Here is a 22,889-nt window from a genome sequence, read left to right as displayed (position 1 = left end):
ATGGACACTGTAATGCTGGTTGAAACGTTGGCGGAGGAAGCGCAACACAGTATAATAATCCTAAAATTAATCGAGATAATGACTGTACTATGACAAAAGCCTGCGCGCTCGTTTGCTTTCAAATCATCTTCTTCTCCTTTTTGAATTCTTCTTTTTTCAGGGTGTGGAAACTGGGATTCCAGCAGGTGCTGCGCGCTCTAATGCGGCAGGCTGCCCTCATAGACGGCAGCCTCTCTTGGCTGCGGTCCACTTACACGCGCTTGTACTACGAAGACGGCTGCTGCTGTGAACCCCTGGCTTCGGATGCCATCAAGGTACGTACCCAATTTCAGATTCATTCAAACAGATGAGAATCTCAATAATCTCATCATGAATCACCCTCAATGAATCATCTTGTCATCACATATTTATTTGATTGAAGGCATTCGGAGGGCGGGACTGGACTGTAGCGGGGCTTGTAAATGCGCAGCAGAACAAGGGCCACTCCAACAGCGAACAATCCGTCACTTCCACAGGCAAAAACACTTCCTACATCAAGTTTAAGGTAAAAACCACTTATCTGTTGTGAATGCACTAAATTAATAAATGTATTTGCTGTTATTTACAGTTCTTTTGAGAGTAGGACTTTTAAATTTATTAATTCCATTACATGGATGACTGGGCTTGTTTCACTAGGAACTTCTGTATTGAAATCAGGCTCAGTTTATAATATAAGCAGCTTATAATCTTACCAATATATCGCATTGGTGAAAGGCGCATTAATCGTATTTGTCAACTAGATCTTCCTTTCCTCTTTTCCAACCTTTTCCATCTCCTTTCCCTCTCCACTCACTTCAGCATCCCATCATACCACAATTGAAGGTGCTGTATTCCCACTGCCCGAAGGCAGTTGGGACTCTTGATAAAAATAGATAAAAATCTGATTAAACCAGGCAACTACTCACTGAGTGAACTAGTAGCAGAGATGTGCAAAATGGGTACCCAAAACCATTTGAAATGCAAAATGGAAATGGGTCAAAACTTTTCCATTTGAAAATGCAAAATGGTTTTTAGAAAAGCATTTCAAATGCAAAATGCAAAATGCCCATTTTCAAAATGCATTGAAAATGCAAAATGGTTTCTCAGGTCAAACAATTAAAATAAATATAGAATTTCAAACAGTTTTGTCATTTAATAATGGACATCAATTGAGAACAAACATATTACATGATGGTAAATCAAAAAATGCCACGACTACGGATTATGAACCACAAAAAATTTGCGCGGGACAAATGTTGCCAACGTAAAAACATAGAAACTGCTATCTAACATTTAATATTACAGCGTCATGGCCCCATGTTCAGTATTTGAATCAGTATTTTTTGTAATGGTATCACCCAATTGCCAGGGCTTCTACCAGGGAGCAACTTGACAAATGTAAATTATCTCTCATAGCGTGGTTGAGGACCGACTGATATTTGGGGTTTATGAAAAAAAGATGAGTGGAGATAGTAGGAAGAATGTTGCAAAAAAGCATTTAAAATGGAAAATGCATTGAGAAAAGCATTTAAAATGCAAAATGGTTTTTAGAAAAGCATTTAAAATGCAAAATGGAAAATACCCATTTTGCATTTCCATTTGAAATGGATTTATTTGAAATAAAGTACATCTCTGACTAGTAAGAGTACTAACGAGACACTGTCATCTCAGGAGAAACATGCAGCATTGGGAGTGGAAAACACCAATGGATATAGGAAATGTGAAAAGGATGAACAGACTCCAACTCACCTTTGGTGCCAATTTTCCACATCGCTGAACACAGACACACCGGAGACATAAACAACATCTTTTTCACCTCGTCTTATTTGATTGTTGGACCCATCGCATCAAGGGGGTAACAGATTACGCTATAAGTTCAAAGCGTTATATATAACTCCATATTGCTCGCCATGCAATCCCATAAAGACCTATCACATCTAAAAATATGTAGTGTTGTAAGTGTTGGCGTTTCGACGGTATGCGCTGTGACCTGCTCTGAGCCCCATAATTACGCGGCAGTCATCTGTCAAAGTGACAGATCCCTTACAAAGGAATGATATTCCGCGGCAGTCCCTCAATTGATCTGCCCCTCTCGTAAGGAGGATTATAGCGTAGTGTGTCACCCCAACATATAATATGTATATAATGTGTCTAAGGCTTCAACAAGACACTTTCGGGCGTTCTTTTCGTGTGCTACTTCAGTGGCCTCCGTCCAGAGTTGGCCCTATGCGGGTGCAATTGGAGCAGTCCGCTCCGGGCGCTGAATAGCCAAGACGCCAGAGCGCTGATAATATCTAACTTCTAAATAATTAGAATATTATTGATTGCAGTCATCATCTACCTAGGCTGGTTTCGACAAGGGCCGGCCCTTAGCAGTCTTAACCTCTGGAATTGTTTTTACCAACTGCGTCTGATTTGACCTTCTGACATTCTATATATGACTAAGACACCTCAATTGCTACTAAACTTGACCTTATCTCTTGATGCATTGCAGAAAAACAAGTCGACTTCAGAGCTGAAAAGCTGTTCACCAAAAGTGGCTTCGCATTCATCAGGAGCTAGAAGTGAAGATGAATCATCTCCAGCAAAACACAGGTAAACAAGTACCCACATGTTTTAAATTGTCCAATAAATTTAACTGGTCACTGAAGTTCTTAATCAGTTTAAAATAGAATATATAAATAGCTTACTTAACCTCGAACTTGTTATATGGTTGCAGAAGTTCATCATCTGCCAGCAGCGTCTTGCTCTATCGCAAGCAAAACCGGCACAGTTCCCTTACAACAACTGTGATGAGTTCCAACTCCCCCAGTTTCAAGAGCAAATCTGTCACAGGAAGGTATTATTTTAACATCATTGTTTTGTTAATCAGAGTTTTTATTAAACGGATACTTCTTTCAATATCTCTTTCAGTCCTTCCATCTCTCGTACTTCTCCATACTTCACAAACACACTTCTTAATCATACTTCTTTCAATATCTCTATCAGTCATTCCATCTCTCGTACTTCTCTATACTTCCCAAACACACTTCTAAATCATACTTCTTTCAATATATCTATCAGTCCTTTCATCTCTCGTACTTCTCCATACTTCCCAAACACACTTCTAAATCATATTTCTTTCAATATATCTATCAGTCCTTCCATCTCTCGTACTTTTCCATACTTCATAAACACAAAACTTATCCACCTGCTCCAAGTAATCATAATTCACTAACTATATTGCACACTGTTTTCGTACGCTCTCTTTCAAACACCATGAATTCCTTAAATTCACCATTTAGTCACTATTCATCATACTTCGTTCATCCTAGACACAAGATAATGTACATCATCCATCTTCCATCGCCACTATTAAATTCCATGTACCGACACTAGGAGCACAAGACAAAATGTAACATTCTTCTGAAATACAAACACAACCAACTATCAGACACACTCACTAACCAAAAGGATGCATGATCTGGACAGCAATTTTGAGGGTCATATTGATATATTTACTGACTCAATTTAAAAAACTAATAGCATTGGTAATGTTGTTTTAGTGACTTGTCCATTTTATTACTAGTTTTATCCGCCACGCATTGCTGTGGTTAAATCTGTCTGTGCAGATTTGCCTTTACGTCCAACAGATGGCATTGCTTTAAAAAAAACATGTTTGACCAACAGATTGTGCCGAATGTGTGATTGTGTAATAGGTTACATATATGTAACTATTTAACCTAGTTTTGGTTTCATCACTTTTAATGACTTTATTGAATTGATGAGTTATCATGGAACCCTATATAAAATAGGTACATAAAAACATACGCGTATTCGAATGCAACGTTATGTCAAAATTTCAAAGCAATTGGTGAAGAACTTTCAGAGATTTACGATTTTGAACAAACTAACATTTAAATTTTTATTGATGTTGGGAAGTAAGAGCTTCACATATGCACTCATAGAGGGCAGTGCATAGAGCTTGCGTGGAAGTCCGCAAGATGGCAGCAAGTGGCCAGTAGTCGCCAGGGCCAGTGGGAATGCTCCCAGACAACTCATTGTTTCAGATCTCAATTAACCAGCTTCTAGTTAGGTCAACTATCGAGTCACCATTGTAATACGCTAAGTATTTATAAATCCCTGATTTATCACAAAGAACCATTTATTTGTGATAAATCAGGGATCATTTGTGATGTCCCGAAAGAAACCATTCATCTGTTCTGAATGCAATTATTTATGTTATCCAAACTGACCCTGGTAATAAATTACATCTTTGCGATTCTTTCAAGGATAAAGAAACCATCCTGTCACTTCGAATGCAATCAACAATGTTCTCAAAATTTGTTTTGACTGTATCGCCATTCCATTGCAAGAATATTATGTACTAAATACACAATTTGGCTGTCCTAAAACGGGAATCCTTCCCAGTTGGACAGACAAAGATTCATTTTGTTTTGATAAAATAAATAAATTTATAATCTCCTTCCACGACGAATTGCAGAACTGTTTTTAGGAACACAACAATTTATATATAAAATTACTGTTATTACATATTTTACTCATATCGTTTCATGTTTGGTTTATCATTTTAACGTTATATCATGCTTTTAAAACATAGTGTTTAATTTTCGATAGCACAATAGGTATATTCTGTTCTTATAATTGATGTTAAAGTCCAGCTTGGCGTAAATCCAAAAAGAAATAACATTAAAATTAAATTTCAATCCTTTTAGAAATTCTATTCTAATTCGTTGTAATTATTTTCTAGCTTGAAGAGAGTTGAGACCAGCGAGCAGCTTTGGAGAAATATAAAGCAACTACGCTCCGGATCGTTTGGGTTCGACACCCAACTCGACTTCAAAGACTTTGTTATTCTTTTCAGAGCTTTCAGGTATTTAACATTATTATTACCTTCTAATTATAATTATTTGTGATGAACGTATGTCTAAAAGTATGATAGAGACCATGAACCTATATAAAACGGTGTGTGACGTCGCATAATTGTTTACGAATCAGTTTGTGATGGACTGAAATCAATATTATTAACCTTTTAAATTGATCAAACTACTTGGGATAGCTGGCTAAGTGTCATTAGAATTGGGGAAGAGTCTGATTTACCCCACGATCTTCAGAAGTACTTGCGTATCGATATTTAAGTCCTGGAAAAGTGATTTAAATTAGGGTCCTTGGAATTAAAACTCCGTTCTTGAGAGCAAACTGAATCACTTTTATTTAACAATAAACCTCCACTATCACATGATATGACTAGGCACTTTTTAATAAATACTCTGGGTACAGGCTAGTTCCTGTGGTTCTTTAGGAAAGGTGAAACCTTTGGTTGTTTTTGAGCAAGAGAGAGTTTTAAAGGAAACCCGACCTTTTATATGACAAAGACTGTTGACACCTTCAAATTCAAAAGGGCCGCAAAACAGGGATCGTCTTTGCGGACACAATTTAATCACAAACAAATAGCAGAGGCGAGAACCTTTCATAAATAATATAATCTAACCTTCATAGGTGTCACTAGTGGTACATAATTACTCTGAAAATTATACAAAAAGCACTATCGGCACGAGGTTTCTTTAAAAGATTCTATATTATACACACTGAGAGTGTGTGTAAACAGTCCTGGTTTTCTTAGCAGACTGACAAGGTATCAATAAATTGTTGCAATTGTCACTCATGTAGATATTTCAAACTGTCAGACAGGGACTGGTAATTGGGTAAGGGAATACAGGAACGTTACTGGGAGATTACGATAGATGGAAAGGCTCACAGAGATATTAAAAGAAGGGTAAATGCAGGTAACTCCATTAATGGAGAACTGAACGCAGTTGGCGCTAACAAAAAATTGTCCACAGAAGCGAAGCTAGCAGTCCACAACAGAGTGCTGGTACCTACCCTGATGTATGACAGTGAGGCATGGAACTGGCAGAAGAAGGATGAAAGTAGACTGAATGCTGTAGAGATGAGATCTGTGAGGTGGAATATCTGGCTATTCTAATATGGTCACCAAACAGTATACTCCAGGATAATATCTTGAAGTAAATTGTGAAATAATAAAATTTTGTTGCGCACGCTGGAATTTGAACCCGCGACCTTCAGATTGCTAACACAGAGGCCAGAAAATCGATTCACAGCCGAGCTCTTAAACTGAAGAACAAGTCGTAGAAACCACCCGTTCACCAGTTTGCAACACCTGTGCTATAAAAGATTGCAATCGATAACCCGGACATGAATATTGACCATCTGTAGTCTTCTATCTGAATAATAAATGAAGCCAATTGTTTCTCTCTAGCCTGATGATGAGAAAGGACCTGCGGGATCTGTTTGACCAGCTGGCCATGGCGCGATATGGCAAACCATCGCTCTGTCCAGAGAAGAGTCGCAGCTCGCCGGAACTGTTCAGAGCCAAGGGAGTACCTAAGAGCGGTAAGACGAACAATACATCGTACCTGTATATTAATTGTATGCATCCCACGATAGGATTTGTCCTAAAACACAAATCGATCACAACACAGATTCCTAAAAATGGCATTTAGGTACTAACAAACTGCCTAGCTTTTCACTTGGGGGATGCTGTGTGGGGGATCTTTTGAGGAGAGGAAGGAGTTAACATAGTTGTAGGAGGGAGGAAACACAGAGGCCGACAAATAGTTCCACAGTCGAACTGTAGAACTCAAGAATGGGTCATAGAAGTGGCCCATTCTAACTAACTAACTAACTAACCATCACGCCGTTTCCCCGCAGGGGTAGGCAGAGAGGACGGACCGCCAAACAACTCGGTCTTGGCACACACTCCTTGCCTCATTCACATTCATACATCGTCTCATACATACTCTTCTATTATTCTGACTCTTGACATGGCCCGACTCGAGTATCTGATTCACTTGATCGTGCCATATCTTCCTCGGGCGTCCCCGACTTCTGCTACCATTCACATTTGCATCATATATCATCCTTACACTCCTATCTTCGCTCATTCGCTCTACATGCCCAAACCATCTAAGCGTCCCTTTCTTAATCTTACTCATTACGCTTACATCAGCCTTGACCTCTTTGCGGATCTCCACATTCCTCACACGATCAAACATGGTTTTACCACACATACGCCTCAGGGATCTCATTTCAACAGCATTTAATCTACTTTCATCCTTTCTTTGCCAGTTCCATGCCTCACTTCCATACATCAAGGTAGGTACCAGCACTCCGTTGTGGACTGCTAACTTCGCTTCTTTGGACAATTTTTTGTTAGCGCCTACGGCGTTTAGTCCTCCATTAACGGAATTACCTGCATTTACCCTTCTTTCAATATCTCTGTCAGCCTTCCCATCTCTCGTAAACATACTTCCTAAATACACAAACTCATCCACCTGCTCCAAGTATTCCCCATTCACAATTATATTGCACACTGTTTTCGTACTCTCTCTTTCAAACACCATTACTTTAGACTTACTTACATTCATCATTAACTCATTCTTCATGCATACTTCGTTCATCCTAGACACGAGAGACTGTAGATCATCTATACTATTAGCAATCAGCACCGCATCATCAGCATACAACAGGCAACATACTTTCAAATTATTCAAATTCGCGCCCAATCCCACCTCCTTCAATTCTTGCATACAATTATCCATGTATAGATTGAATAACCACGGTGACATTACGCAGCCTTGTTTAACACCTTTTGTGATATCAAACCACCCCGTAAAACCACCGTTTACCCTAACACATGCAACGCTTCCCTCATACAGAGACGCAATTGCCTGAGTCAGATTCGTATTCACTCCATACTTGGACAACACCTTCCATAGCTTTTTCCTGTCGACTCGGTCGTATGCTTTTTGTAAATCTACAAAGGCACAGAAAAGTTTCTGGTTTTTTGCCAGAAACTTCTCAGTGAGCATACGCAATGAGAAGATCTGGTCCATGCACCCCCTTCCACTCATAAAAGCACCTTGCACATCCCATATTTTATCCTTTGTTTCCTTTCTTACTCTTTCAATCAAAATTCTACCATACAGCTTGCCAACTGAACTAAGAAGGCTAATAGCCCTATGATTCCCACATTCCATACGTGACCCTTTACCTTTGTATAATGGCATGATCACAGCCCTTCTCCAATCTAAAGGCGTGTAACCTTCCTTTAAACATTGGTTAAAAAGATTGCACAACCATGTGAGAATTACACGGCTACCTCCTTTAAAATATTCAGCCCATTCTCATGTGAAAAATGTCAACTGTTTATATATTTTGGGTGCGCGTTTGGCGTGTTTGCCGATTCTGCACCGTTGCCAAAGGTATCAATGACTCGGAGCATCTCCCAGTGTAATACTGGTAGAACAAGGACAGCATACCTACTTGGTCTGAGGCCGTCAACTCTTAGATCAGCAACATCATCAGCTGTAGGCAGACTGATGGAACCTAAGCGCAAGACAAATACTTAGTTTGGTGATCGCGCTTTCGGAGTATCTGGGCCGAAGGCTTGGAATAAACTTCCTCCGGAACTAAGATCCATAACAAGTCCAACGGAATTCAGGTCTAAACTAAAAAACCTTTTAAAGCTGTCATACCCTTAAATTAAATATACCATTCCTGAGAGAAAGTCCAATTATATCCAATTATGTCCTAAATCCTGTATCTAAATGTCGCTAATAAACAAATAGTTAATGTTAATTAAGTGTTTATCTCAAGTGATCTACCATGTAAGTATTGTACTATATATTATCTCCATATATGGTTAGTAATAACCTAGTAGAAATGTATTATATACGTACAGCGCCCTTGAGGTGATTTTGCACAAAAACGGCCCTGTAAAAATCATCCAAATATTATTATTATTAATGCCTGTGCTTTGTCAAGATAGAGGAACGATATCAATCGGACCGCCTGTTTCTGCACGGGGTAAAGGTTTTTTTTCAGGTATTTTGGGGTTGCCAAATTCAAGAGAAGAAAGAAGTAGGTAGCGCAAAATGGCATAATACCCCAATTTGATAAAAATGTTGTTTCCAGGCCTCCTGACCCGGAATGGCTCACTAGACGTGGAGTTACCCGGAGACAAGACGGCCCGGAAACACGCGCTGGAGGGCCTGGCGACTGCCAGCATCACGGACAACAGCGCAGCCCTGGAGGCTGGGAGCCAACCTGACAGAGTCATCACCATGGCAACACTCAACAAGTTCTGTCAGACACGCCAAGGGGAGACCAACACGGAGGAGGAACTGAGAAACATTGTGCAGGTGATATTTTCCCTCTATCTCTCTCTCTCTCTCTCGTTGAGGGAGTCTCTTTTGACCTCTTTCGACCCATCGCCTTGCACCGCAACGGTACAGATGGATCCATCACTCCTGGATACATTGAACCCCCAAATTCATCGACCCCCCCAGATTCATCGACCCCCCAAATTCATTGACCCCCAAGATTCATCGACCCCCCAGATTCATCGACCCCCCAGATTCATCGACCCCCCAGATTCATCGACCTCCATGATTCATCGACCCCCCAGATTCATTGAACAGCAGATTCAACGACTCCCAGATTCACTGACCCCCAGATACATTGACCCAAAATACATTGAACCCCAGATATATTGACCCCCACGTTCATTGACCCCCAGATTCATTGACCCCCAGATACATTGACCCAAAATACATTGAACCCCAGATATATTGACCCCCACGTTCATTAACCCCCAGATTCATCGATCCCCAGATATATTGAACCCCCAAATTCATCGACCCCCCCGATTATCGACCCCCCAAATTCATTGACCCCCCAGATTCATCGACCCCCCAGATACATCGACCCCCCCAGATTCATCGACCCCCAGATTCATAGACCCCCATGAAACATCGACCCCCCAGATGCATCGACCCCCCAGATTCGTCGACCCCCCAGATTCATTGACCAGCAGATTCAACGACTCCCAGATTCACTGACCCCCAGATACATTGACCGAAAATACATTGAACCCCAGATATATTGACCCCCTGTTCATTGACCCCCAGATACATTAACTCCCAGATTCATCGATCCCCAGATACATTTTCCCCCAGATTCATTGACCCCCAGATACATTGACCCAAAATACATTGAACCCCAGATATATTGACCCCCACGTTCATTAACCCCCTGATTCATTGACCCCAAGATTCATTGACCCCCAAATACATAAACCCCCAGATACATTGACACCGAGATTCATTGACCCCACAGATTCATTGACCCTCAGATACATTGACTCCCATATTCATTGACTCCAGGATAAATTGACCCCCAGATTCATTGACCCCCAGATTCATTGACCTCCAGATGCATTGACCCAAAATATATTAACCCCCAGATACATTGACACCAAGATTCATTGACCCCCAGATTCATTGACCCCCAGATACATTGACTCCCATATTCATTGACTCCAGGATAGATTGACCCCCAGATTCATTGACCCCCAGATTCATTGACCTCCAGATGCATTTATCCAAAATACATTAACCCCCAGATACATTGACACCAAGATTCATTGACCCCCAGATTCATTGACCCCCAGATATATTGACTCCCATATTCATTGACTCCAGGATAGATTGACCCCCAGATTCATTGACCCCCAGATTCATTGACCTCCAGATGCATTGACCCAAAATACATTAACCCCCAGATACATTGACACCAAGATTCATTGACCCCCAGATTCATTGACCCCCAGATACATTGACTCCCATATTCATTGACTCCAGGAAAGATTGACCCCCAGATTCATTGACCCCCAGATTCATTGACCTCCAGATGCATTTACCCAAAATACATTAACCCCCAGATACATTGACACCAAGATTCATTGACCCCCAGATTCATTGACCCCCAGATATATTGACTCCCATATTCATTGACTCCAGGATAGATTGACCCCCAGATTCATTGACCCCCAGATTCATTGACCTCCAGATGCATTGACTCAAAATACATTAACCCCCAGATACATTGACACCAAGATTCATTGTCCCCCAGATTCATTGACCCCCAGATTCATTGACCTCCAGATGCATTGACCCAAAATACATTAACTCCCAGATACATTGACACCAAGATTCATTGACCCCCAGATTCATTGACCCCCAGATACATTGACCCCCAGATTCATTGACCCCAGATACATTGACTCCCATATTCATTGACTCCAGGATAGATTGACCCCCAGATTCATTGACCCCCAGATTCATTGACCCCCAGATTCATTGACCCCCAGATTCATTGACCCCCAGATACATTGACTCCCATATTCATTGACTCCAGGATCGATTGACCCCCAGATTCATTGACCCCCAGATTCATTGACCCCCAGATTCATTGACCCCCAGATACATTGACTCCCATATTCATTGACTCCAGGATAGATTGACCCCCAGATTCATTGACCCCCAGATTCATTGACCCCCAGATACATTGACTCCCATATTCATTGACCTCCAGATGCATTGACCCAAAATACATTAACCCCCATATACATTGACACCAAGATTCATTGACCCCCAGATTCATTGACCTCCAGATGCATTGACCCAAAATACATTAACCCCCAGATACATTGACACCAAGATTCATTATCCCCCAGATTCATTGACCCCCAGATTCATTGACCCCCAGATTCATTGACCTCCAGATGCATTGACCCAAAATACATTAACCCCCAGATACATTGACACCAAGATTCATTGACCCCCAGATTCATTGACCCCCAGATGCACTGACCCAAAATACATTAACCCCCAGATACATTGACACCAAGATTCATTGTCCCCCAGATTCATTGACCCCCAGATTCATTGACCCCCAGATTCATTGACCTCCAGATGCATTGACCCAAAATACATTAACCCCCAGATACATTGACACCGAGATTCATTGACCCCACAGATTCATTGACCCTCAGATACATTGACTCCCATATTCATTGACTCCAGGATAAATTGACCCCCAAATTCATTGACCCCCAGATTCATTGACCTCCAGATGCATTGACCCAAAATATATTAACCCCCAGATACATTGACACCAAGATTCATTGACCCCCAGATTCATTGACCCCCAGATACATTGACTCCCATATTCATTGACTCCAGGATAGATTGTCCCCCAGATTCATTGACCCCCAGATTCATTGACCCCCAGATTCATTGACCCCCAGATACATTGACTCCCATATTCATTGACTCCAGGATAGATTGACCCCCAGATTCATTGACCCCCAGATTCATTGACCTCCAGATGCATTGACCCAAAATACATTAACCCCCAGACACATTGACACCAAGATTCATTGACCCCCAGATTCTTTGACCCCCAGATACATTGACTCCCATATTCATTGACTCCAGGATAGATTGTCCCCCAGATTCATTGACCCCCAGATACATTGACTCCCATATTCATTGACTCCAGGATAGATTGTCCCCCAGATTCATTGACCCCCAGATTCATTGACCCCCAGATTCATTGACCCCCAGATACATTGACACCAAGATTCATTGACCCCCAGATTCATTGACCCCCAGATACATTGACTCCCATATTCATTGACTCCAGGATAGATTGACCCCCAGATTCATTGACCCCCAGATTCATTGACCTCCAGATGCATTGACCCAAAATACATTAACCCCCAGATACATTGACACCAAGATTCATTGACCCCCAGATTCATTGACCCCCAGATACATTGACTCCCATATTCATCGACTCCAGGATAGATTGACCCCCAGAGTCATTGACCCCCAGATTCATTGACCTCCAGATGCATTGACCCAAATAACATTAACCCCCAGATACATTGACACCAAGATTCATTGTCCCCCAGATTCATTGACCCCCAGATTCATTGACCCCCAGATTCATTGACCTCCAGATGCATTGACCCAAAATACATTAACCCCCAGATACATTGACACCAAGATTCATTGTCCCCCAGATTCATTGACCCCCAGATTCATTGACCCCCAGATTCATTGACCTCCAGATGCATTGACCCAAATAACATTAACCCCCAGATACATTGACACCAAGATTCATTGTCCCCCAGATTCATTGACCCCCAGATTCATTGACCCCCAGATTCATTGACCTCCAGATGCATTGACCCAAAATACATTAACCCCCAGATACATTGACACCAAGATTCATTATCCCCCAGATTCATTGACCCCCAGATTCATTGACCCCCAGATTCATTGACCTCCAGATGCATTGACCCAAAATACATTAACCCCCAGATACATTGACATCAAGATTCATTGACCCCCAGATTCATTGACCTCCAGATGCATTGACCCAAAATACATTAACCCCCAGATACATTTATTTATTTTTTATTTATTTATTTATAATGTATTACAAAAAACATGGTAAGTAACACATTATTCCCAATGAGTTGAGATAAAACTCATTACGGGAAGTACAGACACATAAAATACATTTTACAAGGATATTACACTTTTAAAAAAATACAACATATTGAAAAGGAAAAGAAAAATAAATAAAAAAGGAAAAATACATTGTTAAGAATAGAGATTTTAGAAATACTGAGAGACATCTATACACATGAAACATAGTAAACCAACATATGAAAGCGAGCGAAAATTCACTGGTTTAAAAACATTTTCAGGAAATAATCTTTAAGCGTTTTAACTAATATTTTTTTGTTAGTTACTGATTGCTTTATTTCATTAGGTAATGCATTGTATTGTCTATATGCAATATATTGTAATGAGTTAATACCAAATTTTGTTGTGTGGGTAGACGATGCTAGGTGTATTAGATTTTGGGACCGTGTTTTGTGCTGGTGTATGTCTGAATTAAATGCTGGTTTGATGTTAGTGTGTGAGGATCTATGTATGATTTGTAATATTGTACAAGTGATATTGTATTTAGGTAGAACCGTAAAAGGAAGTATGTTTGTCTATAAATATATATCTTTGATATGTATATCCCACGGTAGACGGTAGATATTCCTTATTGCTCGATTTTGAATCACTTGTATTTCTGATATTTGTTTTTTAGTAATAGTGCCCCAGATACTAACTAAATAACTCAGATGGGAGTGAATCATCGCATAGTATGTGGCCCTTAGTAGAGATGTAGAGAGAAGACCTTGGAGTCGGTACAGTACGCCGGTTATTGGGGATATTTTAGATTTCACATGCTCAACATGGGAATTCCACGAAAGTTTAGAGTCTATTAATAGCCCTAAATATTTCGTGACTTCTATATTTTGGAGCTTCTCAGTTCCAAGTGTGATATTCATTGGCACATAATCCTTATTACCGAAAGTTAGGTAGTGCGTTTTTTTTATATTGAGGCTCAATTTATTAATACGCAGCCAATTAGCTAGAATTGAGACATCTACATTCATTTGAGACTCCAGGTCACTCAGGCTTGTACTGTGATAATAGATTACAGTGTCATCCGCATAAAGTTGGAGGTTTCCAGAGATACCACATTTAGTTATGTCATTGACATATAGCAAGAAAAGCAGAGGCCCAAGAATTGATCCCTGTGGCACTCCACATGTGATTTTACCTAAGCCACTCGAGACACCTTTGACTTCAACAAGACAAAATCTATCATCTAAGTAGCTTCGGAGGAGATTTAGGGGCTTCCCAACAATTCCCAAATATTCCAATTTCTTTAAGAGTATTTCATGATCGACCGTATCAAAGGCTTTTTTGAGATCTATAAATATGGCTGCCACATATTCACCCTGGTCTATATACTGTTGAAGGTTGGAGATAAAATCAAAGGCGGCACATTGAGTACTAGAATTTTTCCGAAAGCCATATTGTTGTGGTGTAAGGATATTATTCGCAGATATGTATTTTAGGAGTCTATCTTTGATTATGGTCTCAAATACTTTTGAAAAAACCGATAGAAGTGATATAGGACGGTAGTTAGAGATACATGTTTTACAGTCTCCTTTGTGTATAGGTATTATCTTCGCTAACTTTAATTCATTTGGAAACTTTCCCGAGGACAGTGACCAATTAAAAAGTTCTGTAAGGTGACCCGCTAATTCTTCTTTACAAGTCTTAAGAACTGATGGTGTTACTCCATCGAGTCCCGGTGCTGCTTTCAGCTTAGTTTTAGAGATGATCCTCAGTACCTCATCTTTGTTTGTCCTAGCCATGTACAAAGATTGGCAAGCCTTCGGTTCCACAAAAACGGTATTACAGTCATCCGGGAATGACGGAATGGTAGCTGCTAGCTTTTTTCCTATTGAGAGAAAAAACTCATTAAATGCGGATGCTATTTGGCTCGGATCCTTAATTACGCAGTCATTTACCACGAGGGATTCTATTTCGTTAGTTGGTTTATGTGTTCGGTTTGATAGAATAGAGTTTATGATTTTCCAGGTTTTAGTGGGGTTATTTTGGTTTTGTTGAAAGCTGTTCGCATAATATTTGTGTTTTAGATTTCGCCTATAATTAGTAATGGTATTTCTCAATCTCTTTTTAAGTGTTACAAGAGTAAGATTACCAGGGTCTTGTTTCCACTGCTTGTGAATCTGGTTTCGTTCTTTGATTAATGTATTTAATTTGGAATCAAACCACGGAGTATTCAGTTGTACCCGACTTCTTAAACCTGTTTTTGGTGTAGTTGTACCTGATTCTATTGCCTTTTTAATGTGATAATTGAAACTTTTGAAAGGGTCTTCTGAGTTGCTTAAGTTGATCGTGAAATTGTTATCAAGAAGATAGGATTTTACTGACATACTGTTGATGATAGGTCTCGTAATCCGGGATTTGGTTCTATTATTAAAACATTTTTTTAAGTTGTTCTTATAATCAACAATAAGTATATTATGGTCACTAAGTGGATCATCAATATTCGATATAGTAGTCTGAATGTTTTGCCTATTTGATAAGATGTGATCTATTAAGGTGCAGCTTGTATCAGTGACTCTCGTGGGAAATGTTTTGTTATGTATTGAAAAATTGTAAGATTGTAAGATGTTGCAAAAATTTAATGAAGAATGTGTGGATATGGATATGTCAATGTTAAAGTCTCCGAATATTAATGTATCTTGTCTACTTTCGTTCAGTATTTTTTCTAGATGTATTAGAAAATCCTGCATATTTGTGTTGGGTTTTCGATAGATAGCATAGATGTTAACTGGTTTCCTATCACTGCTACTAAGCGTTATACCTAAAAAGGAATTTTCATTTGAGAAATTTTCAATAATTGCACACTTCATAGTATCAATCACATATATTGCTACGCCGCCTCCTCCTTCGTTGGGGCGAGAAGAAAAAACACTTTTGTAACCATTCAGGAAGTAAAACTTTTCCTCTCCAATCTTAAGCCACGTTTCCGTAATGACGAGCACGTGTACAATGTACCGCGAACTTCTTACTTTTTCTTCGATCTCATCAAACTTATTACGGATGCTTCTCGCGTTCATATACATTATTCGTAGACAGTTCGTCACGGGATTATAATTCTCGATGGTGAGGCACTTATGCTCATGTATGTTACACTCCATAATCTATAGTTGCAAGGTCGTTCTTGAGTGCAGCGATGTAGGCCGGGCAGTTGTCCCTATCTCCAGTTGAGTGATCAGCAGGCTTACCAAATCTGGTGCATGTCGCGCAAACTGGTTTGATGGTGGAATTTGGGCAGGACTCACCAGTATGATTCTGTTGAGCACAATGTCCACATGTGGGTTTGGTATCTCTGCAATACTTGTATGAGTGACCAATCATGTAGCATTTGGTGCAGACAGTAAGGCCAATAAAATCTCGGACGCGGCAAATAGTCCAGCTTATAAATACTTTCTCTTGCTCGACTAGAAATTTACGTACGGTAGCGGGTACTGCGTAGATACGGTGACAAGCGTTACCTGTGCGAGCACCAGCCAGGTGACTTAGTTTACAGCCTGCAATAGTTTCTTCAATGTCTTCAACGTTGGGAATACCAGTGAGAGCCATCCTTAAAAAATCTTCGTCGGTCAGGTCCCGGGGAACATTAAAGAATATCAGTCTCGGTAGACGCTTTGACGGTAGTCGGGCCTTCAGTTTGCTCGAGTTGTCGAAGCAAGGTGCATTTAATAGCTTTTGTTGTTCGCCCGTGGTTGCCGTATTGATCAGGATGCCTTTATTTCTTATTTTTTTTATTCCCGTGACCCGAACGCCTAGTTCAGATGGCCGAATTGTATCTTCAATCATTTTTTTCGTACCATCACTGTCCTTTGTGGCGTCCGCATCCGTTGGAAAGATGCAAACGGCAGGTCTTGGTGGTCCGACGCGATGTCCTTGTTGAGTGATTGGTGGGGGTTGGTGAGCATCATATGGCTGTTTTCGGGCGATGTCAGCAAAAGAGAGGGTAGCCTCCGTTGCCACTGCCACTCTCCGCATTACAGGCCCGAGATCAGACTCTAATTGTATGATTTTTTGCTCAAGGTGCCTTTTTTCCCTCTTCTCGTGGCGTATTTTTATTTCTGCCATTCTAAGTTGTGCTGTAACTGTAGCTAAATCCGCACGCATCGTCTCTCGCTCCAACAACAGCTGAGATACGGATCTGAAATCTGAAAACCATTGACACCAAGATTTATTATCCCCCAGATTCATTGACCCCCAGATTCATTGACCCCCAGATTCATTGACCCCCAGATTCATTGACCCCCAGATGCATTGACCCAAAATACATTAACCCCCAGATACATTGACACCAAGATTCATTGTCCCCCAGATTCATTGACCCCCAGATTCATTGACCCCCAGATTCATTGACCTCCAGATGCATTGACCCAAAATATATTAACCCCCAGATACATTGACACCAAGATTCAACGACCCCCAGATTCATTGACCCCCAGATACATTGACTCCCATATTCATTGACTCCAGGATAGATTGACCCCCAGATTCATTGACCCCCAGATTCATTGACCTCCAGATGCATTGACCCAAAATACATTAACCCCCAGATACATTGACACCAAGATTCATTGACCCCCAGATTCATTGACCCCCAGATACATTGACTCCCATATTCATCGACTCCAGGATAGATTGACCCCCAGAGTCATTGACCCCCAGATTCATTGACCTCCAGATGCATTGACCCAAATAACATTAACCCCCAGATACATTGACACCAAGATTCATTGTCCCCCAGATTCATTGACCCCCAGATTCATTGACCCCCAGATTCATTGACCTCCAGATGCATTGACCCAAAATACATTAACCCCCAGATACATTGACACCAAGATTCATTGTCCCCCAGATTCATTGACCCCCAGATTCATTGACCCCCAGATTCATTGACCTCCAGATGCATTGACCCAAATAACATTGACCCCCAGATACATTGACACCAAGATTCATTGTCCCCCAGATTCATTGACCCCCAGATTCATTGACCCCCAGATTGATTGACCTCCAGATGCATTGACCCAAAATACATTAACCCCCAGATACATTGACACCGAGATTCATTGACCCTCAGATACATTGACTCCCATATTCATTGACTCCAGGATAAATTGACCCCCAGATTCATTGACCCCCAGATTCATTGACCTCCAGATGCATTGACCCAAAATATATTAACCCCCAGATACATTGACACCAAGATTCATTGACCCCCAGATTCATTGACCCCCAGATTTATTTATTTATTTATTTATTTATTTATATTTTACATGTATATTTACAGAATAAAAATATCCATTAACAAACATACATTATACAATCATAATTGCCTAATTAGCAATTTAAATTTAGTGATGCGCAGGTGGAAAATGTCGATGTCAGAGGCTAGTGAGTTAAGAAGGCCTATCATTCTTCCAAGAGGCATTGCTGATGGTAAGTTAGTCCTACATCTCGGAAGAATGAATGGTTTGTGTCTACGCGCTCTTGCGAAGTTATCAGGGACGTAAAATAAAATTTTATTCAAAATTTCTGGATTGTTGATGTGACCGTTCAACAAGTTATAGGCCATCATCAGCAACGCAGCTTTCCGCCTGTTGACAAGACTATCAATACCTAGCATTCCGGAAAGGAAGGCTGATGGGTATAAATAGGGATAGTACCCGAAGTCTCTAAGATAAAGATAACGTAGAAACTTCTTTTGTACTTTCTCTACCATAGAAGTGTACGTTGCATCCCCTGGTCCCCATATTATTGAGCCACTTTCCAAAATACTACGTACTAGGCTAAAATATAGCAAGCGAACCACGGCAGAGCTGCAGAAATGCCTGGAGTTACATAGCACAAATCCAAGCATTCTCAAAGCCCTGCTGCATATCGTTTCAATATGAACGTGAAATGTTAAGTGTGGGTCAAAGGTTATTCCCAAATCTTTCGGTTCAGAAATATGTTTAAGAGAACATTGGGACATCCTATAGTTGTAATAAATCACAGTGTTTGCTCTAGTATAGCACATTATGGCGCATTTCTTAAAATTAAAACCTAATTTGTTAATTTCACTCCATACCACGATAGCATTTATGTCTCTCTGGAGCTGTGCGCAGTTTTCTAAGGTCCGGATTCTTAAAAATAGCTTCAAGTCATCTGCAAATAACAAAAATTTCGCAAACTTTATAGCATGATGAATGTCATTAATAAAAAGGGAAAAAAGTAAAGGACCAAGATTAGACCCTTGAGGAACCCCAGAGTTTGTGGGAAAGTACGACGAGTTATAAATACCATACGTTACGTATTGCTGTCTACTTGATAAATAGCTTGCAAATAAATTTAAAATTTTTACCGAGAATCATATACATTGACTCCCATATTCATTGACTCCAGGATAGATTGACCCCCAGATTCATTGACCCCCAGATTCATTGACCTCCAGATGCATTTACCCAAAATACATTAACCCCCAGATACATTGACACCAAGATTCATTGACCCCCAGATTCATTGACCCCCAGATATATTGACTCCCATATTCATTGACTCCAGGATAGATTGACCCCCAGATTCATTGACCCCCAGATTCATTGACCCCCAGATTCATTGACCCCCAGATACATTGACTCCCATATTCATTGACTCCAGGATAGATTGACCCCCAGATTCATTGACCCCCAGATTCATTGACCCCCAGATACATTGACTCCCATATTCATTGACTCCAGGATATATTGACCCCCAGATTCATTGACCTCCAGATGCATTGACCCAAAATACATTAACCCACAGATACATTGACACCAAGATTCATTGACCCCCAGATTCATTGACCCCCAGATGCATTGACCCAAAATACATTAACCCCCAGATACATTGACACCAAGATTCATTGTCCCCCAGATTCATTGACCCCCAGATTCATTGACCCCCCAGATACATTGACTCCCATATTCATTGACTCCAGGATAGATTGTCCCCCAGATTCATTGACCCCCAGATTCATTGACCCCCAGATTCATTGACCCCCAGATACATTGACTCCCATATTCATTGACTCCAGGATAGGTTGACCCCCAGATTCATTGACCCCCAGATTCATTGACCTCCAGATGCATTGACCCAAAATACATTAACCCCCAGACACATTGACACCAAGATTCATTGACCCCCAGATTCATTGACCCCCAGATACATTGACTCCCATATTCATCGACTCCAGGATAGATTGACCCCCAGAGTCATTGACCCCCAGATTCATTGACCTCCAGATGCATTGACCCAAATAACATTAACCCCCAGATACATTGACACCAAGATTCATTGTCCCCCAGATTCATTGACCCCCAGATTCATTGACCCCCAGATTCATTGACCTCCAGATGCATTGACCCAAATAACATTAACCCCCAGATACATTGACACCAAGATTCATTGTCCCCCAGATTCATTGACCCCCAGATTCATTGACCCCCAGATTCATTGACCTCCAGATGCATTGACCCAAAATACATTAACCCCCAGATACATTAACACCAAGATTCATTGTCCCCCAGATTCATTGACCCCCAGATTCATTGACCCTCAGATACATTGACTCCCATATTCATTGACTCCAGGATAAATTGACCCCCAGATTCATTGACCCCCAGATTCATTGGACTCCAGATGCATTGACCCAAAATATATTAACCCCCAGATACATTGACACCAAGATTCATTGACCCCCAGATTCATTGACCCCCAGATACATTGACTCCCATATTCATTGAATCCAGGATAGATTGACCCCCAGATTCATTGACCCCCAGATTCATTGACCTCCAGATGCATTGACTCCCATATTCATTGACTCCAGGATAGATTGACCCCCAGATTCATTTACCCCCAGATTCATTGACCTCCAGATGCATTGACCCAAATACATTAACCCCCAGATACATTGACACCAAGATTCTTTGACCCCCAGATTCATTGACCCCCAGATACATTGACTCCCATATTCATTGACTCCAGGATAGATTGTCCCCCAGATTCATTGACCCCCAGATTCATTGACCCCCAGATATATTGACTCCCATATTCATTGACTCCAGGATAGATTGTCCCCCAGATTCATTGACCCCCAGATTCATTGACCCCCAGATTCATTGACCCCCAGATACATTGACTCCCATATTCATTGACTCCAGGATAGATTGACCCCCAGATTCATTGACCCCCAGATTCATTGACCTCCAGATGCATTGACCCAAAATACATTAACCCCCAGACACATTGACACCAAGATTCATTGACCCCCAGATTCATTGACCCCCAGATACATTGACTCCCATATTCATTGACTCCAGGATAGATTGTCCCCCAGATTCATTGACTCCCAGATTCATTGACCCCCAGATACATTGACTCCCATATTCATTGACTCCAGGATAGATTGTCCCCCAGATTCATTGACCCCCAGATACATTGACTCCCATATTCATTGACTCCAGGATAGATTGACCCCCAGATTCATTGACCCCCAGATTCATTGACCTCCAGATGCATTGACCCAAAATACATTAACCCCCAGATACATTGACTCCCATATTCATTGACTCCAGGATAGATTGTCCCCCAGATTCATTGACCCCCAGATTCATTGACCCCCAGATTCATTGACCCCCAGATACATTGACTCCCATATTCATTGACTCCAGGATAGATTGACCCCCAGATTCATTGACCTCCAGATGCATTGACCCAAAATACATTAACCCCCAGACACATTGACACCAAGATTCATTGACCCCCAGATTCATTGACCCCCAGATACATTGATCCCATATTCATTGACTCCAGGATAGATTGTCCCCCAGATTCATTGACCCCCAGATACATTGACTCCCATATTCATTGACTCCAGGATAGATTGTCCCCCAGATTCATTGACCCCCAGATTCATTGACCCCCAGATTCATTGACCCCCAGATACATTGACTCCCATATTCATTGACTCCAGGATAGATTGACCCCCAGATTCATTGACCCCCAGATTCATTGACCTCCAGATGCATTGACCCAAAATACATTAACCCCCAGACACATTGACACCAAGATTCATTGACCCCCAGATTCATTGACCCCCAGATACATTGACTCCCATATTCATTGACTCCAGGATAGATTGTCCCCCAGATTCATTGACCCCCAGATTCATTGACCCCCAGATACATTGACTCCCATATTCATTGACTCCAGGATAGATTGTCCCCCAGATTCATTGACCCCCAGATTCATTGACCCCCAGATACATTGACTCCCATATTCATTGACTCCAGGATAGATTGACCCCCAGATTCATTGATCCCCAGATTCATTGACCTCCAGATGCATTGACCCAAAATACATTAACCCCCAGATACATTGACACCAAGATTCATTGTCCCCCAGATTCATTGACCCCCAGATTCATTGACCCCCAGATTAATT

General features: G+C 41.1%; 1 protein-coding gene across 1 annotated transcript in view; it reads left to right on the top strand.

Annotated features, from left to right (window-relative positions):
* Positions 1 to 22,889, top strand: part of LOC149414526 (1-phosphatidylinositol 4,5-bisphosphate phosphodiesterase epsilon-1-like) — a 194,080-nt gene that overhangs the window by 125,413 nt on the left and 45,778 nt on the right. The window contains exons 13-19 of the mRNA XM_089644215.1: positions 161 to 314; positions 422 to 544; positions 2,513 to 2,613; positions 2,738 to 2,857; positions 4,769 to 4,891; positions 6,299 to 6,432; positions 9,016 to 9,242. Of these exons, the coding sequence (XP_089500341.1) occupies positions 161 to 314; positions 422 to 544; positions 2,513 to 2,613; positions 2,738 to 2,857; positions 4,769 to 4,891; positions 6,299 to 6,432; positions 9,016 to 9,242 (982 nt within the window). The remainder of the gene's footprint in view (positions 1 to 160; positions 315 to 421; positions 545 to 2,512; positions 2,614 to 2,737; positions 2,858 to 4,768; positions 4,892 to 6,298; positions 6,433 to 9,015; positions 9,243 to 22,889) is intronic.

This window comes from Hesperophylax consimilis, chromosome 20, assembly GCF_061612785.1.
Source record: "Hesperophylax consimilis isolate HC1 chromosome 20, BYU_Hcon_1.0, whole genome shotgun sequence".
Taxonomy (NCBI): domain Eukaryota; kingdom Metazoa; phylum Arthropoda; class Insecta; order Trichoptera; family Limnephilidae; genus Hesperophylax; species Hesperophylax consimilis.
The sequence above is the reverse complement of the archived record's forward strand: the minus strand, read 5'-3'. Positions and strand labels throughout refer to the sequence as shown.